Below are 14,948 nucleotides of genomic sequence, written 5' to 3' on the forward strand. Positions count from 1 at the left end.
TATCAGAAAGTCAAGCATGCAAACCATGGGCTGCCCTTCATTCTCATGTTTAGCTTATTTTCAAATCACAAAGCAGATAAAATATAATAATAATACAATATTGAAATATAGGGTTCTCATTGTGAAGAGTGTCTTTCTGTAGATCTAGACAATTAAGTTGGGATTTGTGGCTCGTCCAACTGTAAAAAACAAGCCCAACAAGACTTTAAGGTGACGTTGCCTCGTAACCAGTGGTGTAGTGGGGATTTTTTTACAGGGGGGACGCTATTTTAATTAGCTCCAAACAGTGCCACACAAGTGCGCACGCGCGCAGTGCACTCACAAAACGGGCAGACAGGTCAACAGAAACTACCGGTATGCTTAATCCTACTTTAGTTACTTTACTGCAAAAAGCAGACGGCGCTGCGCTCAACACACACACAGACTCAAAACCATGGACAATTTATCGGCCTAAATTGCATAAGATACAGTATTGCAACTAAGCAGACTCTCTCTCTCTCTCACTCTCTCTCCCTCTCTCTCTCTCTCTCTCTCTCTTTTTCTTAACGTTAGTGCTAGCATTATCCACATCTTTAAGCGGCTCTTCTGATGATGTAGTACTAGTAGCAGCTTCGGTGCTGCTAGCCTCTTTCTTGTGAATGATATTCTTTTTAGAAAAGAAGTCAAGTAAAAAATGTTTGCCTGCCATTATAGCAGTGGCGAATCGTCAGGGCCTTCAAGGTATGGCGGGGGGGTGTTTGTGTCTACAGAAGGTCCAGTTGTGATAGACACGGTTCGCCACTGCATTATAGAGCTTTTTCATTAGCGTTCTTGAGGGAAAGAGCTGCCGCAAAATCGGCGGGCAGCGAGCCACTGACACACCCCCAGCTCGCCGCGGGGTCACGAGTGTGATGACGAATCATAATTTTTTAAGGAAATCGTTTTTATTTTTTATTATAATTGCTGTGAAATGTATTATGTTTTTGGCATTATTACAACAAATACAAATACACACTTGCAACTGATAAGACTGGCAATGATTTTATATTTATTAGACTATTGAAAAAAAGATCATGCTCCAAATAAGTGGGGGTACCCTCGCGTCCAACACCCACTACACTGCTCGTAACTCTGCCAGGAGCTTTCTGACTGATAATGAATCGACCCTCTTACAAGATCAGGGTGCTTTCTGGGTATTGAGATTTAAGGTAGAAAGCTCAAATAAGTGTCTTGCCCTCCACAACTTCTTCTCTAATCCATTTGGCCGATGAATTAGGTTTGAGCCAGTGAGGTGAGAAAGGTGAACAGAGGGGGGTGAGAATCTTTATTGAGACTGTATTAATCAATGAGGCTCAGGGTCTTTTGAGGATATGGTGCCAAGTTTGGGCAAACATGGAGTCTTTTTAGTCTTTTAAATCACATTCTGCATCTTAAGCAATAATGTTTGCCATGGTTAATAGCACGCTTCAACATGGCATTGATGCACTGACTATAAAAGACAGTTATTCTACTGGATGCTGCTTTTGATATGATGTGTTTTTTATGATTGTTTTATGTTTTTTATGTTTTATGTTTTTATGTTTTATGACTGTTAGAAGGTTTTTTTATGAGCTCAATGCATTAGAGCCTATATATCAGAAAGTATGGGATAAACTATTTTGGGGCTTCCACATTAAAACTATATTAAAACAAGAATAATGAATACTGAATGTAAATATTGCTAAAGCCAGACACCTGTATGAAATCTTAGAATGGAAGAATTACCTTCTCTATGAGGCTTCACGGAAGAAATGTATGAGAAAACATTTATGTATATATACTGTATATATGCTTCTTTAATGTGATCCTAAAGTACAACATTTTTGTTATAAAAAATGATATAAAAAGTAAAATATTGAGACATGTTTGGCTTGATTAGTAAGGTCTAAACATTGATTTCTCCATGGTCAGTCGCAGCTGAAACGACACTTTTTGTGATCAGTTGGCCAATTGGTTTACATTATGCATTCTCTAAAAAAATGATTGCCTCTTGTATAAAGGAGCGCTGCTACAGCTGCTATTTTTCCACCTTACAGCCACACCATTAACTTAAAATGTGCACTTTTTATAAGCAGTGATACTAAACCTGTGAACACAGAGCTACATAGTATCTTCTGTGGCTCTGGAGTGAGCTTCCCGTAGTCTGAGAAAAAATAACCCAGAAGAGTTGACATGAAAAACAACATTGAGAAGTTCACTCTACTAGCCCTGATTTTCTTTATCTGTAAATAATTTTAAAAAACGACACTCATTTTGGGCCACCGGTTAGCTCAGTGGTTACAGCTGGCATCCTGTATGCGGCGTCCGCTGCTCAGTACGTGGGTTTGAATCTGGCTCGACAGGCAATGTCCTCCCCTCTGTCTTCACCACCATATATTTCAACAAATGCCTAATCTGGCCTAAAAATATCGATTTTAACATTTTTGTGTTGGACCATTTTCTGTGGGCTTCAGTACCGCTATATGTTGCTTTGTTTCATTGCCATTGGAACTCCGCTGTGTTTAGCCAGCGATAATTTAGAGCAGGGCCCGGGGGCCAAATCCAGCCCACAAGAGCTTGCAAAGAATATAATATGCTTATTATACGGTTACATGCCGATTTACAGAAGCACGTTGCCCATAAACTTCATGTAGCACAATGTCTGAAATTTGACTTTTCTCTCAGAATTTGACTTTTTTTCTTCAAAATATTCCTTTTCCTTAGAATTTGACTTTTTCTCAGAATCTGACTTTTTTTTCCAATGTCCCTTTTTTTCCCAAATTGTATTTCTTTTTTTTTCTTTTGACTTTTTTTTCCAGAATTTGGCTTTTCTTTTTAAATCATTTTGTGACATTCTCACTGAAGAGACTTATGAAGTTATTATTAAGTATATTATTACTCTATCCGATAATAATCCAATGCAGACGCAATAATGTAATATAATACATTATTTTATATTAAATATTTATATATGTATTTTTATATAGTCTTTTTATTATTGTTATAGTTTTATTTATAATAAAACTGGCCCTTTGAGTGCAACCATGATGCTAATGTGGCCCGAGATGAAATTGAGTTTGACACCCCTGATTTAGAGGAAAAGTCCCAAGCTCAGGCACTGGTGACTGTCCACTTCTCTCCCTGCCTGCTGCACCTCAGTTATTGTTCACCCTGACATTAAACATCTATATAATCTGTTTCCAGTGCTCTGAATTTGGGTCCAAAAACATCCCGATACAGGCATTGTCAAGTATATTCGTAAAGCTTGCAACAGTTTTCCAGAGATTAGTCTCTTTTGTGGTATAATAATCTTTGCAGAAATTCCTCTGCTAATATCTGTTTTCCTGACATTAAACAGATGCTTTTAACCCAAAGCTAACCAAAGATGATGCATTTCAACCACCACCAATGGTATGAAATGGTATTCACTTCTTGTCTCGTATATAGGCCCAGTTTAATATATTTGTGTTTTTTTTTTTGCTAACATTTGATATTTACAAAGCCAACACACACATTAGCATGGTGTTTGTGTGTGTTTGTGTGTGTGTGTGTGTGTGTGTGTGTGTGTGTGTGTGTGTGTGTGTGTGTGTGTGTGTGTGTTTACCTTAATGCTTCATACTATGTCAACACCTCCTCCACATGCTGACTCAGGATTGGCTGCATGGATCTGGATCAATAATTACATTACAATACACACACTTTTATCTAAAGCAACCTACAATAAATGCAACCAACCATGAACACAAAAACTCAGTACCTCAAGAATCCCTTTCTAAACTAAATCTGTACCTTTTCTACCTTTGCCTGTACATTTGGTAAATTTGTAAATGTATTTGAACTAGTGCCTTCTATTTGAGTAATCTTCTCTTTGCTGCTTTACTGCTTTGATCACTGCTTTTATTTAAACTGCAGAGAGAGAAGCTTAAAAAACGTTGTTGTACGTGTAATGACAATAAGGATCTTGTGAGTACTCATCTTAATGCAAACAAGTCCCAACATCTTCCTTTCTGAAACTAAAGTTACGCAACTGTTAAAATAACCTCTGCCTTGCTAATCCCCGTCTAACGACACAGTTTTTTGAAAAACATGTGTGACTGGTTTCAGAGAGAGAGAAAGTATGGAGTCAGATTTGTATGGAGTTAGATTTGGGTCAATATTCTAGCGCGCAAAACAAGCTACTCACGAGCGGAAAATGTGCTTTTACACGCGCATGAAATGAGCCTCGCTCGCAGACAGCCCTCTTGCTCGCTCGCGGAGTCTGTCTGCGCGCGCGTGAAAAGTTTCTCACACTTTGGAGCGGAGCCACTGGACTTTGATTGACAGCTGCCAGGAAACCTGGAGTTGCCAGGTTTGATAAATGCCTGAACTACCAAGAGCCGAGGAGTGACAGCAGCAATATCAGTTGAACGAGATTGAATGGTAAAGATGTCCATAAAAAAACATTATATTCGTAAAGTGTACAACTAATATATATATATATATATATATATATTAATTAATTTTATATAAAACAATATATTTTTGAGTGGGCTGTATCTGTCGAAAACTGCTAGCTACTGTCTGCTGTACGCACCTCTTACGAAATGAACTACATTACATTATTACATTACATTACATTTAGCTGACGCTTTTATCCAAAGCGACTTACAATAAGTGCGTTCGACCAACAAAGTACAAACTTGAAGAAAACAGAATCATATAAGTACATCAGGTTTCATAGAGGTGAAACATTTCAAGGGCTACTCAACTGGCTTTAGATAAGCCAGTCCTTTATTAGTATATAAGTGCTTTGTTAGTAATTCTATCGCTCGAAGTGGAGTCGAAAGAGATGAGTTTTCAGTCTGCGCCGGAAGATGTGTAAGCTTTCTGCTGTCCTGATGTCAATGGGGAGCCCATTCCACAATTTTGGAGCCAGGATAGCAAACCCACGTGTTTTTGCTGATGGGAACTTGGGCCCCCCTCGCAGTGCGGGTGCAGCGAGCTGTTTGGCCGATGCAGAGCGGAGTGCACGTGTTGCGGTGTACGGTTTAACCATGTCCTGGATGTAGGAAGGGCCAGATCCATTCGCAGCATGGTACGCAAGTACCATTGTCTTGAAGTGGATTCTAGCAGTTACCGGAAGCCAGTGAAGGGAGCGGAGGAGCGGCGTGGTGTGGGAGAATTTAGGAAGGTTGAAGACCAGACGAGCCGCTGCATTCTGGATGAGCTGCAGAGGTCGGATGGCACATGCAGGTAGACCAGCCAGGAGGGAGTTGCAGTAGTCTAGGCGTGAGATGACGAGAGCCTGGACCAGAACCTGCGCTGATTTCAGAGTCAGCTGGGGACGTATTCTCCTGATGTTGTAAAGAGTGTATCTGCAGCAGCGGGTTGTAGCAGCAATGTTTGGAGTGAGGGACAGTTTGTTATCTTGGGTTACACCCAGATTCCTTGCAGTCTGAGTCGGGGAAACAATAGAGGTGCCGATGTTGATTGTTAGGTCAAGAGTGGGACAATATTTTCCCGGAAGGAAAAGCAGTTCAGTCTTGTCGAGGTTGAGCTTGAGGTGATGAGCAGACATCCACCGAGAGATGTCTGCTAGACAAGCAGAGATGCGTGCGACGACCTGGGTCTCTGAGCGGGGAAAGGACAACTATAAATGAACTATTCTAGTATACTGTAAGAGTTGTATAGTGTCCTATAGTAAGTGTGTTGTGTTCTGTAGTATTTTTCACCTGCTATCATATTACTATAGTTTTTTCTGTAGGGCCATTTTATTAGCTATAGTAGCCCTATAATATTTCAATGGTAATACTATGTATCTAGATCTTTGTAGTATTCCTATATTATTTTAAATAGTATCACTATAGTATAATATATATAGTGTTTCATAGTTGTTTTTTAAACACACTATAGACCACTCCTAGTAATATCATGATATTATCATAGTGAATGCATATTATTACTATAGTGTTTTTAAAAGTACTACTATAGTTTTTTTGGGGGGGTTTCCGTATTAAGACTATATTATTTTAAATAGTCATACCATAGTATAATATATAGTGTTTCTGTAGTTGTTTTTTGAACACACTATAGAACACTCCTATAGTAATAGTATGATATTGTCATAATGAATGCATAGTATTACTATAGTGTTTGTAAAAGCATTACACTCCTATAATTAATGTGTCATTTTTTAAATATCAAATTAATTAATAGTTCAGGCATTTATCAAACCTGGCAACTCTGGGCTTCCTGGCAGCAGTCAATCAAAATCCAGTGGCTCCGCCCCAAAGTGTGAAAAAACTTTTCACGTGCGCGGCGCGCAGACAGACTCCGCGAGCGAGTGAGGCTGACACTCCCGCGAGCGAGCAAGAGGGCTGTTTCCAGGGGCGGACTAGGACTACAAATCAGCCCGGGACTCTCGACCGGCCCACTTCGGTACCGCCGGCCCACCGTGGTACCGCAAGTAAATACCGCTAGTAAATTGTCGACTAATAATGAAGAAAATTAACACATTTGTTGCAATAGTCATTTATGCACGACATTACTACTTGTACTACAACATTTGAATCATCAGTTCTTCCTCATTTTCCTCAATTGTTCATATTTGGTTTATTAAAATAATGATATTGTGGTCATTGTTAAAACATTTCTGCTATTATTATGAGTATTATTATTTGTATAATGCACTTTCTGCCTTCCTGTCATTAGGAGTTAGACATGTAATGGCTACAGTATGTAATTGATTTGATTAGAACCTTCATTATCCTAAACTGCTGGGACATTTCGCCAATATCTTTATATTTTCTACTCTTCACTTACTTGTCAGCATAGATCGGCATTGATGTACAGAGCCGACAGAAGACCTTGTTTATATTGGCATCATATTGAGAGGTGCAGCCAGTGACGCGTCCTAAAACCAGGAAGTAAGCTGCTGGTTCCCTCGACAAAAAGCAATGGGATTTCTCCACAGGGTTTTGGAACATACAGTAGCTGGAAATATGGTCTGTGGAAAACGAACCTGTTTGATAAATGCACGTTTTGTTCAGCCGGATAATCTCCACATGTCTACCCTACTTTTATAATTTTCGAATCATAAATCTAATCGATAGATAATAGATTATAAAAGGGTTTTAGGACGCGTCACTGCACCACTAGAAGCCAACTCCATCGATCAAGCTGGCTGAAACTTTCTCTGCCTCTTCTTCTTATGCTCCCTGTCACTCTCCTTTAACTCCTCCGGTGAATTTCTTTTATTTGAAAATTGTTTTTTGCCCGGCGCTTGACCGGTTACCGCTGGTATTAAAAACATTTTGGCGAATGGTTAGGTGGCGCAATAGTCTATAGTGAAGGAGCGCGCTCCCGCTCACGGGAGCCTGCTCGCGCTCCGCAGCAAACAGCTGTTTGCTTTTCACCCAACAACGACAAGCGACTCACGAAACGCAAGTTGTAGCGTTAATAAACGAAATAATTTAACTAAATTGCTAATCAAAATACCAATACCACAGGACAGGGGTGTCTAAATAGTGCTTCCGGGCCAGCGGGCCATTTATAATGTCGAGCCCTGGCGGTTACCGGCCAGCCCACATCGTCCGACCGGCCCACTTCAGTACCGGCCCATCGGGATTCATCCCGAACGTCCCGATAATCTGCGCGTGAGGCTCATTTAATGCGCGTGTAAAAGCACATTTTCCACTCGTGAGTAGCTTGTTTTGCGCGCTAGAATATCGACCCAAATCTGACTCCATAGAAAGGCCCACCTGAACAGGCTGATGTTAGAGGAGTGGATTCCTCTCACCTCCTCCCTCTGATCCAGAGCTTTTCTCTGCACGCTGGTTGGCAGAACGGCCATGACATCATCGCTGAAGTAGGCGGGACATGTGTAGGTTTTAGGCAGCACGTTGATCTAGGGGAACCAATCAGACGCCTCGCCTCGGTGCCGCTCACACACCAGGAACACACAGAGCGCCAGAAGAGGGGAGATACGAGGCCTCCAGCTGAGGAGAGAAACATAAGGACGGTTTAGGCTAGGCATGTTTTTAAATGTACTCTATGCACCCAACTATGTTGCTTACTAAATATTTCCGACACCTTTTCAAAATAGAAGCTAATTTCAAGCATTTCAGGTGCATTTCCAGGCTCTTCAAGCACCTTATAGCTGGCTTAATAAACATATTTATACAAATTGAAGCATTTTTGTTCCCCTTTATCTCAAATGCTAATTATTCGTATTATTATGATCATATGGGTCAAGTAAGTTAGCTGGGGGATCTCAAAACGTGGGTTGAATTACATTTCTGTTTTCTCTGTTACTTTAATCTAAAAAAAAGAATATCATTGCGGAAAGGATTGTGTCTTTGAAAGATAGGTCCACACATGTTAAACAAGGCCAGTTTAGTTTCCCAGTTTCTTCCAATGTCTGTATGTAAAGGAAAAATACACATTTCATGAAAATGCTCAGTGAGCTTTTTCCCCCTCTTTTATCATAATAGAAGCACTGCGTTGGTTTGCGTAGGCACATGTGCTTTACAGTGCTCCGGTGGTTCTGCCGTTTCTGGTTTGCAGCGGATGGTGGGTCGTGGGTGGGATTTCTGTGTTGGAGTTGACATTTAACAGAGGTGTTGGTAGGAGTGCTGAAGCAAGGGTCTAAAACCTTTTATCACCCAGTTGTTCTTTCTCGTTCTCATTTTAGACAAAATCTGGTTCTGGCAGTCGTCCACGCAGTGGTTGTTATCAGCGGTGTTTCTGCTGCTGACTTGATTTATTTCCAACAAAACTGCACGGTGTCTCTCTCTAACAAAAACAGCTCATGTTGTTCTTTTATTTTCAAAAGACTGTAGTATAACATTGTTGAGACATAAAGAAAATCAATAGGATGAAATGTGGGGAAGCATAGGAAAAACTGCGAGACTTCTACAGTAAAGGATTAGTATCAAGTATGCAGTCCACTGTAGCGGAACTTGTTGTTCAAAGGAAATCTACTGCATGATTTTCTAGTACTAATCTAAATATTATGCAAAAATATATTGAACCACAACAAAAAATTACTTGATAACCATGTCAACCCAGCAAAAATATGTTAAGCATCTTTAAATGATATTTTTATGATAACAATTGAACCAAGAAAAGTGACTGGTAATGATAAACCTACAGAAAAGTCTTCTTGCCTTTCTACCATCAACATGAGGTTCACTATAGCCATGTTCAATGTAAATTATATATATTTTCTCGGCCCCTTTTGTGAATCTTATTAAACAAAGGGTGTCGGTGAGTACGTTTATGTTTTTTTTCTTTCTTGTATGTTCAACTTGCTTGATTTCCACTCGTCAAATATCTCTGCTGTGGAGCATTAAACATTATCCTGCAATACCTCCAATTTAAAATGGAGCACTGCTCTCATAGCGTTGTTTCTGGACGAACCATGCAGCTTTTTCAAAAGAAAAAAGTTTCAAAAATGTACCAAGGAGCAGCATATGACAGACAGGCTCAGTTAGAGACTAGCTGGTGAACACAGTGAAGCATTTAGTAGCCAGAGAGCATGATATTTCTGAAGAGCGGAAAGAGAGTTAGTGACATTCGGATGTGGCCAGAGGCAAAACTCCAAATGAATACTAATAATGTTCGGTATCTGCTGGATGTGTAACTGTTTGCTAACACATTAACCATATCAACTTCAGATGTTAAACTATGCCAATATTATGCTCACAACTTACAATTATTACACATTTGAATCTCTAGATTTTTAGATTGTTAGGATTCAAGCCACACCTACTGTTTCAGAAGTGAGAACACAGGGTTGGATACGATGGATACAAGCACTGTGTAGTTCAATAAAAAAAGAACACAACCAACATAGTTCTGCAGTTATGTGTTTAAAGAGCATCTTCACAATGCAAAATCCTCATAGCTCAATCAACATCATATTCCTTAGATCCCTGACAATAAGAGATAGTTGCTGCTCGTAATGACTGTCACTGTCTGGATTTTTGTCATTAAATTGCCCCAGTTGTTATACTCATAGATGTTTCGTTTTTCTGCCTCATTAGTTGCTCTATTTTGGCGGATTTGCCAGGAAATTCAGCTTACATTGAGTGATGTTGGCTGTCGCAGCAGGTTTTTAAGGCTGTTTACACACTTATATAATTAGGATGTAGCAAATTGTATGTTTCCTTGCTCCACTAATATCCTTTCACAGAATTATGATGATGAGTCAACAAAGCTGATTAGGTAGCAATATTAACATTAACAAGGCTTACTCCCATCAACAGCCAGTTGTCTAATCTTCTTTTCTTTTCCTCTTGTCGTTTAAAGAAGCCCTGAATTGGCCTGATTAGTGTTTTCTTCTCCTAAATAGATATTATTGATAAGTGCACAAGGTGAGCAGGGTTGTTTTCAAAAGGTGTGGACTTCTCAGACATTACCAGCTTCTTTCTCAGTCAATACAGCACTGAGGTAATGATTGCTTCAATTGACTATACTTTACCATTAACACTGTTTACCGTTTCCTCATCAATTGTTTCTAATAAAGCATTTTGTTCCTAATCTGGGTTTTAATAAGCTATTAACAGCTATTTGTTGTATCAATGCTTACTTTTGTGAAAGTCACACACACACACACACACACACACACACGTATCTTTGTCATTTGTTTGAGTGGTGTGACAGTCAGCCTGTGATGTTTATCCACAGGATAATGCACTGGGCCAGGCGTATCGAGCAGGAGATTGACAGAGTCTTTCAGCACATCACTGGAGCTCAGCAGTTGAAAGGGGTGAGTGTGTAGCTCTCTTTTTCAGCTTCAGAGCTATAGCTAAAACATTAAACAATTACAGTCTGCCTTTTAGAATTCATTTCTTTTGAATGTGTTAATCATATGCAGATATGTGATCAGCCAGTAACACAATGATTATTTTTCCAGACATAAAATCCCGTCTTGCTGGCACGTTATCTATTATTTGTAGTCATTATCTTGCACACATGGCTTTATTCCTACAAGAGATGCCTGAATATTCACAGAACCACACACACTGAATAGATGTTGAATATCTAGTATTGTTTATGTGATGTATTTGTTACTAGTGATAACATTCATTTTCATTACTTTGTATTCATCTATCTTTAATGGTTTAACCAGGTAATCTGATTTATGTAAGGAATACAAAATGGTCCATGTCTTATGCAAAAGTAGAAACTGTGGCCAACGAAGTCTGTGGATCATCCAAAGTAACGATTTCTTTGTTTAGAGATGTCTTAGTTACATTTTTAACAGATAAGGTTCAAGTTCACTGCTGAGAGCACTACAAAAAAAGGTGTAAGCAAAAAAGAAGCATGGATAAATGTGTGAAAGATATCTCGAAAGCTTGGCACATAAAAAGGAGTCTTCTTTCAAGAACGACAAAGATAGCAATGATAGATAGAAATTAAAATGAAGATACTTATTTGGCTTTATCTTTGCACTCTCAGTGGTTTTGGGGGAAATCATTTAAGGCTGAAACAATCAGATTAGTCATTAGATCAATAGATGAATCTGCAACTATTTTTTAGTATCAATCTATTGTTTAAGGATTCTTTCAAAATCAAAACACCAAACAAAATGTCTTGTTTATTGATAACTAAACTGCAGTCCTTTATGGTGTAATCTAAAAAGGACCTTTGTGGAACAATTGACCAAGTTCATGAACTGTCCTCTGGTATTTCAGACCTGTCAAATGCATGGCAAATACTATTGCTCAAATCTCCACCTGATTTCTCACAGTGATCTGAGTAATTGAAGTTGTCATGATGGGAATACAATACAGCTATTTCACACCATGCTGTAACAGGTTGGCTGGACATAAGGAGCTGTCCCTGAGAGGCTGAAAGCTATAAAACAGGACCAAAGATCATCTGCAGAGAGCCCTGCTCCGAGGAGATGTGTGGAGGCGTTCCCTCAGCAGAGCAGCGGCACGTGTCTCTCTGTTGTGTCACAGCAGAGCAGATGGTCAGCCTGCAGCCTGCAGTAATGCCTCGATGTGAGACACCCTTGTTCAGTCAGTCCTCATTAATCCCCTCATGCTCCTGAAAGGCTCTGGATCTGTTAATGAATTTTTTCGCCTCTGCCCAGAAAAAACTCGATTCAATCTTCTTCGGTCAAGGGAACGCTTATAATTTAAACCAAACGTCGTTTTCAATTCTTCAACCAATATAAAGCCACCATTTTCCTTTGCAGATATGCTTGATGCCATCTGTGATACAGCCCTGCTCTAAATCAGGATTTTATTTTTTCCAGACTGCTTTGTTGCAGGTTGGCAGGACTGCTTTTCTGTGAAATGCAATTAGTTTTGGCCTGTTTTTGATTAAAGAAAGCCTGAAAACATGATTATCTGGAGGACAGGGCCATTCTATTTTTGAAGGTACAATAGTATTCATAATGTTGCTTTGTGGATTGAATTGAAGTGTAATGGGGTTATTGTGATAGTATGGACTCCTTATTTCTGGCTGGTTTGCTAAAGGTTTTATCTGAGTCATCTTCATCAGTATATCTTGATTCTGAATACATTCTTCAGAGGACCTAGTTATTCTAATCAGCAGCCAGTTCACAGATACATGCTGTTCTTTACTGCATGTTCCCATCTGTGCGGTTTGAGCCAATAGAGCAACTGGTCAGTAACAACTTGAGGGATATTTTGAAGTTTATTTGGTAAGGTCGTCTATATGTACAGTAGAGGGCTGTCGTACTCAAAATATGCAGGTTTGCTTTAAATCAATATCACTTTCTGTCTGTTGTCATTTTATCACAAGGAACTGTGTCTGATGGCCCTAAATCTGCTGGACAGCAAGCTTATAGCAAAGTAGTACTGTAGTCACTTTGTTTACCTTCATATCTGAAGGTAATGGACCTTTTTACCTTCCAGTCACAGTGGTGTGTAGTAGTATATAGCTGAACACACAGTTTCTATACTATAGAAAAAGTAGGGAGGGGCTCTGGGCTGACTGTACATGAACTCAATACCTTACACTGTCTGTTTGCTGCTGTAAACAGTGTTTTTAAAGTTAGATATTGCAGGCAAAACCAAGCATATCATAAAATGTGTAATTCTTTTTTTGAGAGGTCTACATTTTTGCAGTCGCCAGTAAAATCGATGAAAGTTCCTCCCTGTTCTCCTTTTAGTTCCTGAACAGATGCGTTCAGCATGTGCAAACAGGCAGTAATTAATGCCAGGTACCGACATTTTCTACACAAAGCTTTCTCTAAAAGTAGAATTTGAAAGAAAAAACAGTTACTCAGAAAATTGCTCTTGTTGTTCATGCTGCTTCATGCTGTTATTGCCAGATTACCCATAAAGAAAACTGGTGTAATAAATCCTTAGAAATACTTACTTTTACTGCAATAATGTTGAAAGACCACATTTCACACGATAACTGTGACGTGTTTCCACTAAAGGTCTGATTTAACTTCAGTTGCCCTGAAGAGGAGCATTAAGAGCAGAATCTTGATGAATAAATCAACTTTAGGTCAAAGTCAGAACGTCAAGTAAAGGGCAAGCAGTTATTTTACATTACTTACATTAAAATAGACTTTTGTGGTGTGTTGTAGTAAGTCAACTTACTCACTATTTGGAAATATGTGTCATGTTTGTGGTAAGATAGGAACATAAAATAAAGATCAATCTTTACCTTAACTGAAATGTATTATTGGCAGAGGGAAAAAAATAGATCTAAAGGTTTTTCCATCAACTTCTCACACTAACTTTTTTGGACCAAGCCACAATGTGTCTTTGTTTGGCCAAAGTTAACAGTTTTAAATGTCTATCATTTCACACCAACTTCTATTAAATGTAAATTATTTCAAGCAATAACAAAAACAGGATGCTGGACGCTGGAACTGATGTCTCACAATACTGAAGGTTTATTGACATCTTGGCCAAGGGGAATAAACAATGTGATTAAACACAACACAGAGAAGTGTTCGCGCTGTAAGCCACGGTCAGTTCTGGCGAATTCTCCTTCCTTCTGCATATTTTTCCAACTCCAACGAGTCGTAAACATATTTGAGAAGAGATAATGGAGGATGTCATGGAAAACTGGTCCTGTAGCCTGAGGGCGATACAGGAAGTATTATCTCTGGACACAGGAATACGCCAGGCTCCAAGCGATCAGCAGGGAATCTGTCTACAAAGTAGAGACACACAATGGATTGGATTGGATGCTAAAATATAATCAAAGACTAGTTCATTGTTCTCTAACAGCATAGGATAAAATCTTGTGTACAGTTGATGCGTTCTTTTATGTAAACAAATATTTTATGACTAAGAGAATGAATGCAACGATGCTCATTTTGGTATGAAATTCCAGTATTGTGAGTTATCTGTGAAAACTTCCTTCAAAGACAACAGACACTATTTTTGACTAGATCACATGAAAGGATCCATATTTAGATTTGGAATGAACAGACAAACTTGAGATGTGACTGCTCCCCTGCGTCCTCAGTGTTTGGATATAAAAAGGATTTGCTTTTGCAAATTCATGAGCTGTGAATTATAATTATTATCAGGGTTGTTCTGAGATCCTGGGGCTTCGATATTCTCCTCATCCGTTTACTTAACTGTTTGATTCTTTAGTTATCAAATAAAAACAGTACAAAATACAGAATTGAAAATTATTATTTTAGCTGGAACTGATGTCTCACAATACTGAAGGTTTACTGACAGCTTGACCGAGGGAACAAACAATGTCATTACATCGAAAATTAGCATTTTCAGGGAACATAACAGATACAGCCCATAACAATCCGACTAATCGATTGACTGTTCAGCTGTTACTGCAGTTTTTAACTTTAGTTTTTTTAATTCAACAGATATACAATGAAGAAAGGCGACGGTTTAGTCTGGTGAAGAATCAGCCTCGGAGGATTGTGGAGAAGGTGGCCTCAGATATAGAGAAACTCCTGGCTAAGAAGCGCAAAGCACTTGTTGTAAGTAAATGTTTCTGTC

At 39.1% G+C, this 14,948-nt stretch overlaps 1 protein-coding gene across 2 annotated transcripts in view; it reads left to right on the forward strand.

Annotated features, from left to right (window-relative positions):
• Nucleotides 1–14,948, forward strand: part of LOC307040319 (voltage-dependent calcium channel subunit alpha-2/delta-2-like) — a 38,307-nt gene that overhangs the window by 4,371 nt on the left and 18,988 nt on the right. The window contains exons 2-3 of one of the 2 annotated variants that reach the window (XM_079683034.1): nt 10,666–10,747; nt 14,813–14,929. In XM_079683034.1, the coding sequence (XP_079539160.1) occupies nt 10,666–10,747; nt 14,813–14,929 (199 nt within the window). Of the gene's footprint in view, nt 1–10,665; nt 10,748–12,069; nt 12,369–14,812; nt 14,930–14,948 lie in introns of those variants that run through there. The other variant, XM_079683035.1, reaches the window with a different exon arrangement.

Source organism: Notothenia rossii, assembly GCF_949606895.1.
Source record: "Notothenia rossii genome assembly, chromosome: 5".
Taxonomy (NCBI): Eukaryota; Metazoa; Chordata; class Actinopteri; order Perciformes; family Nototheniidae; genus Notothenia; species Notothenia rossii.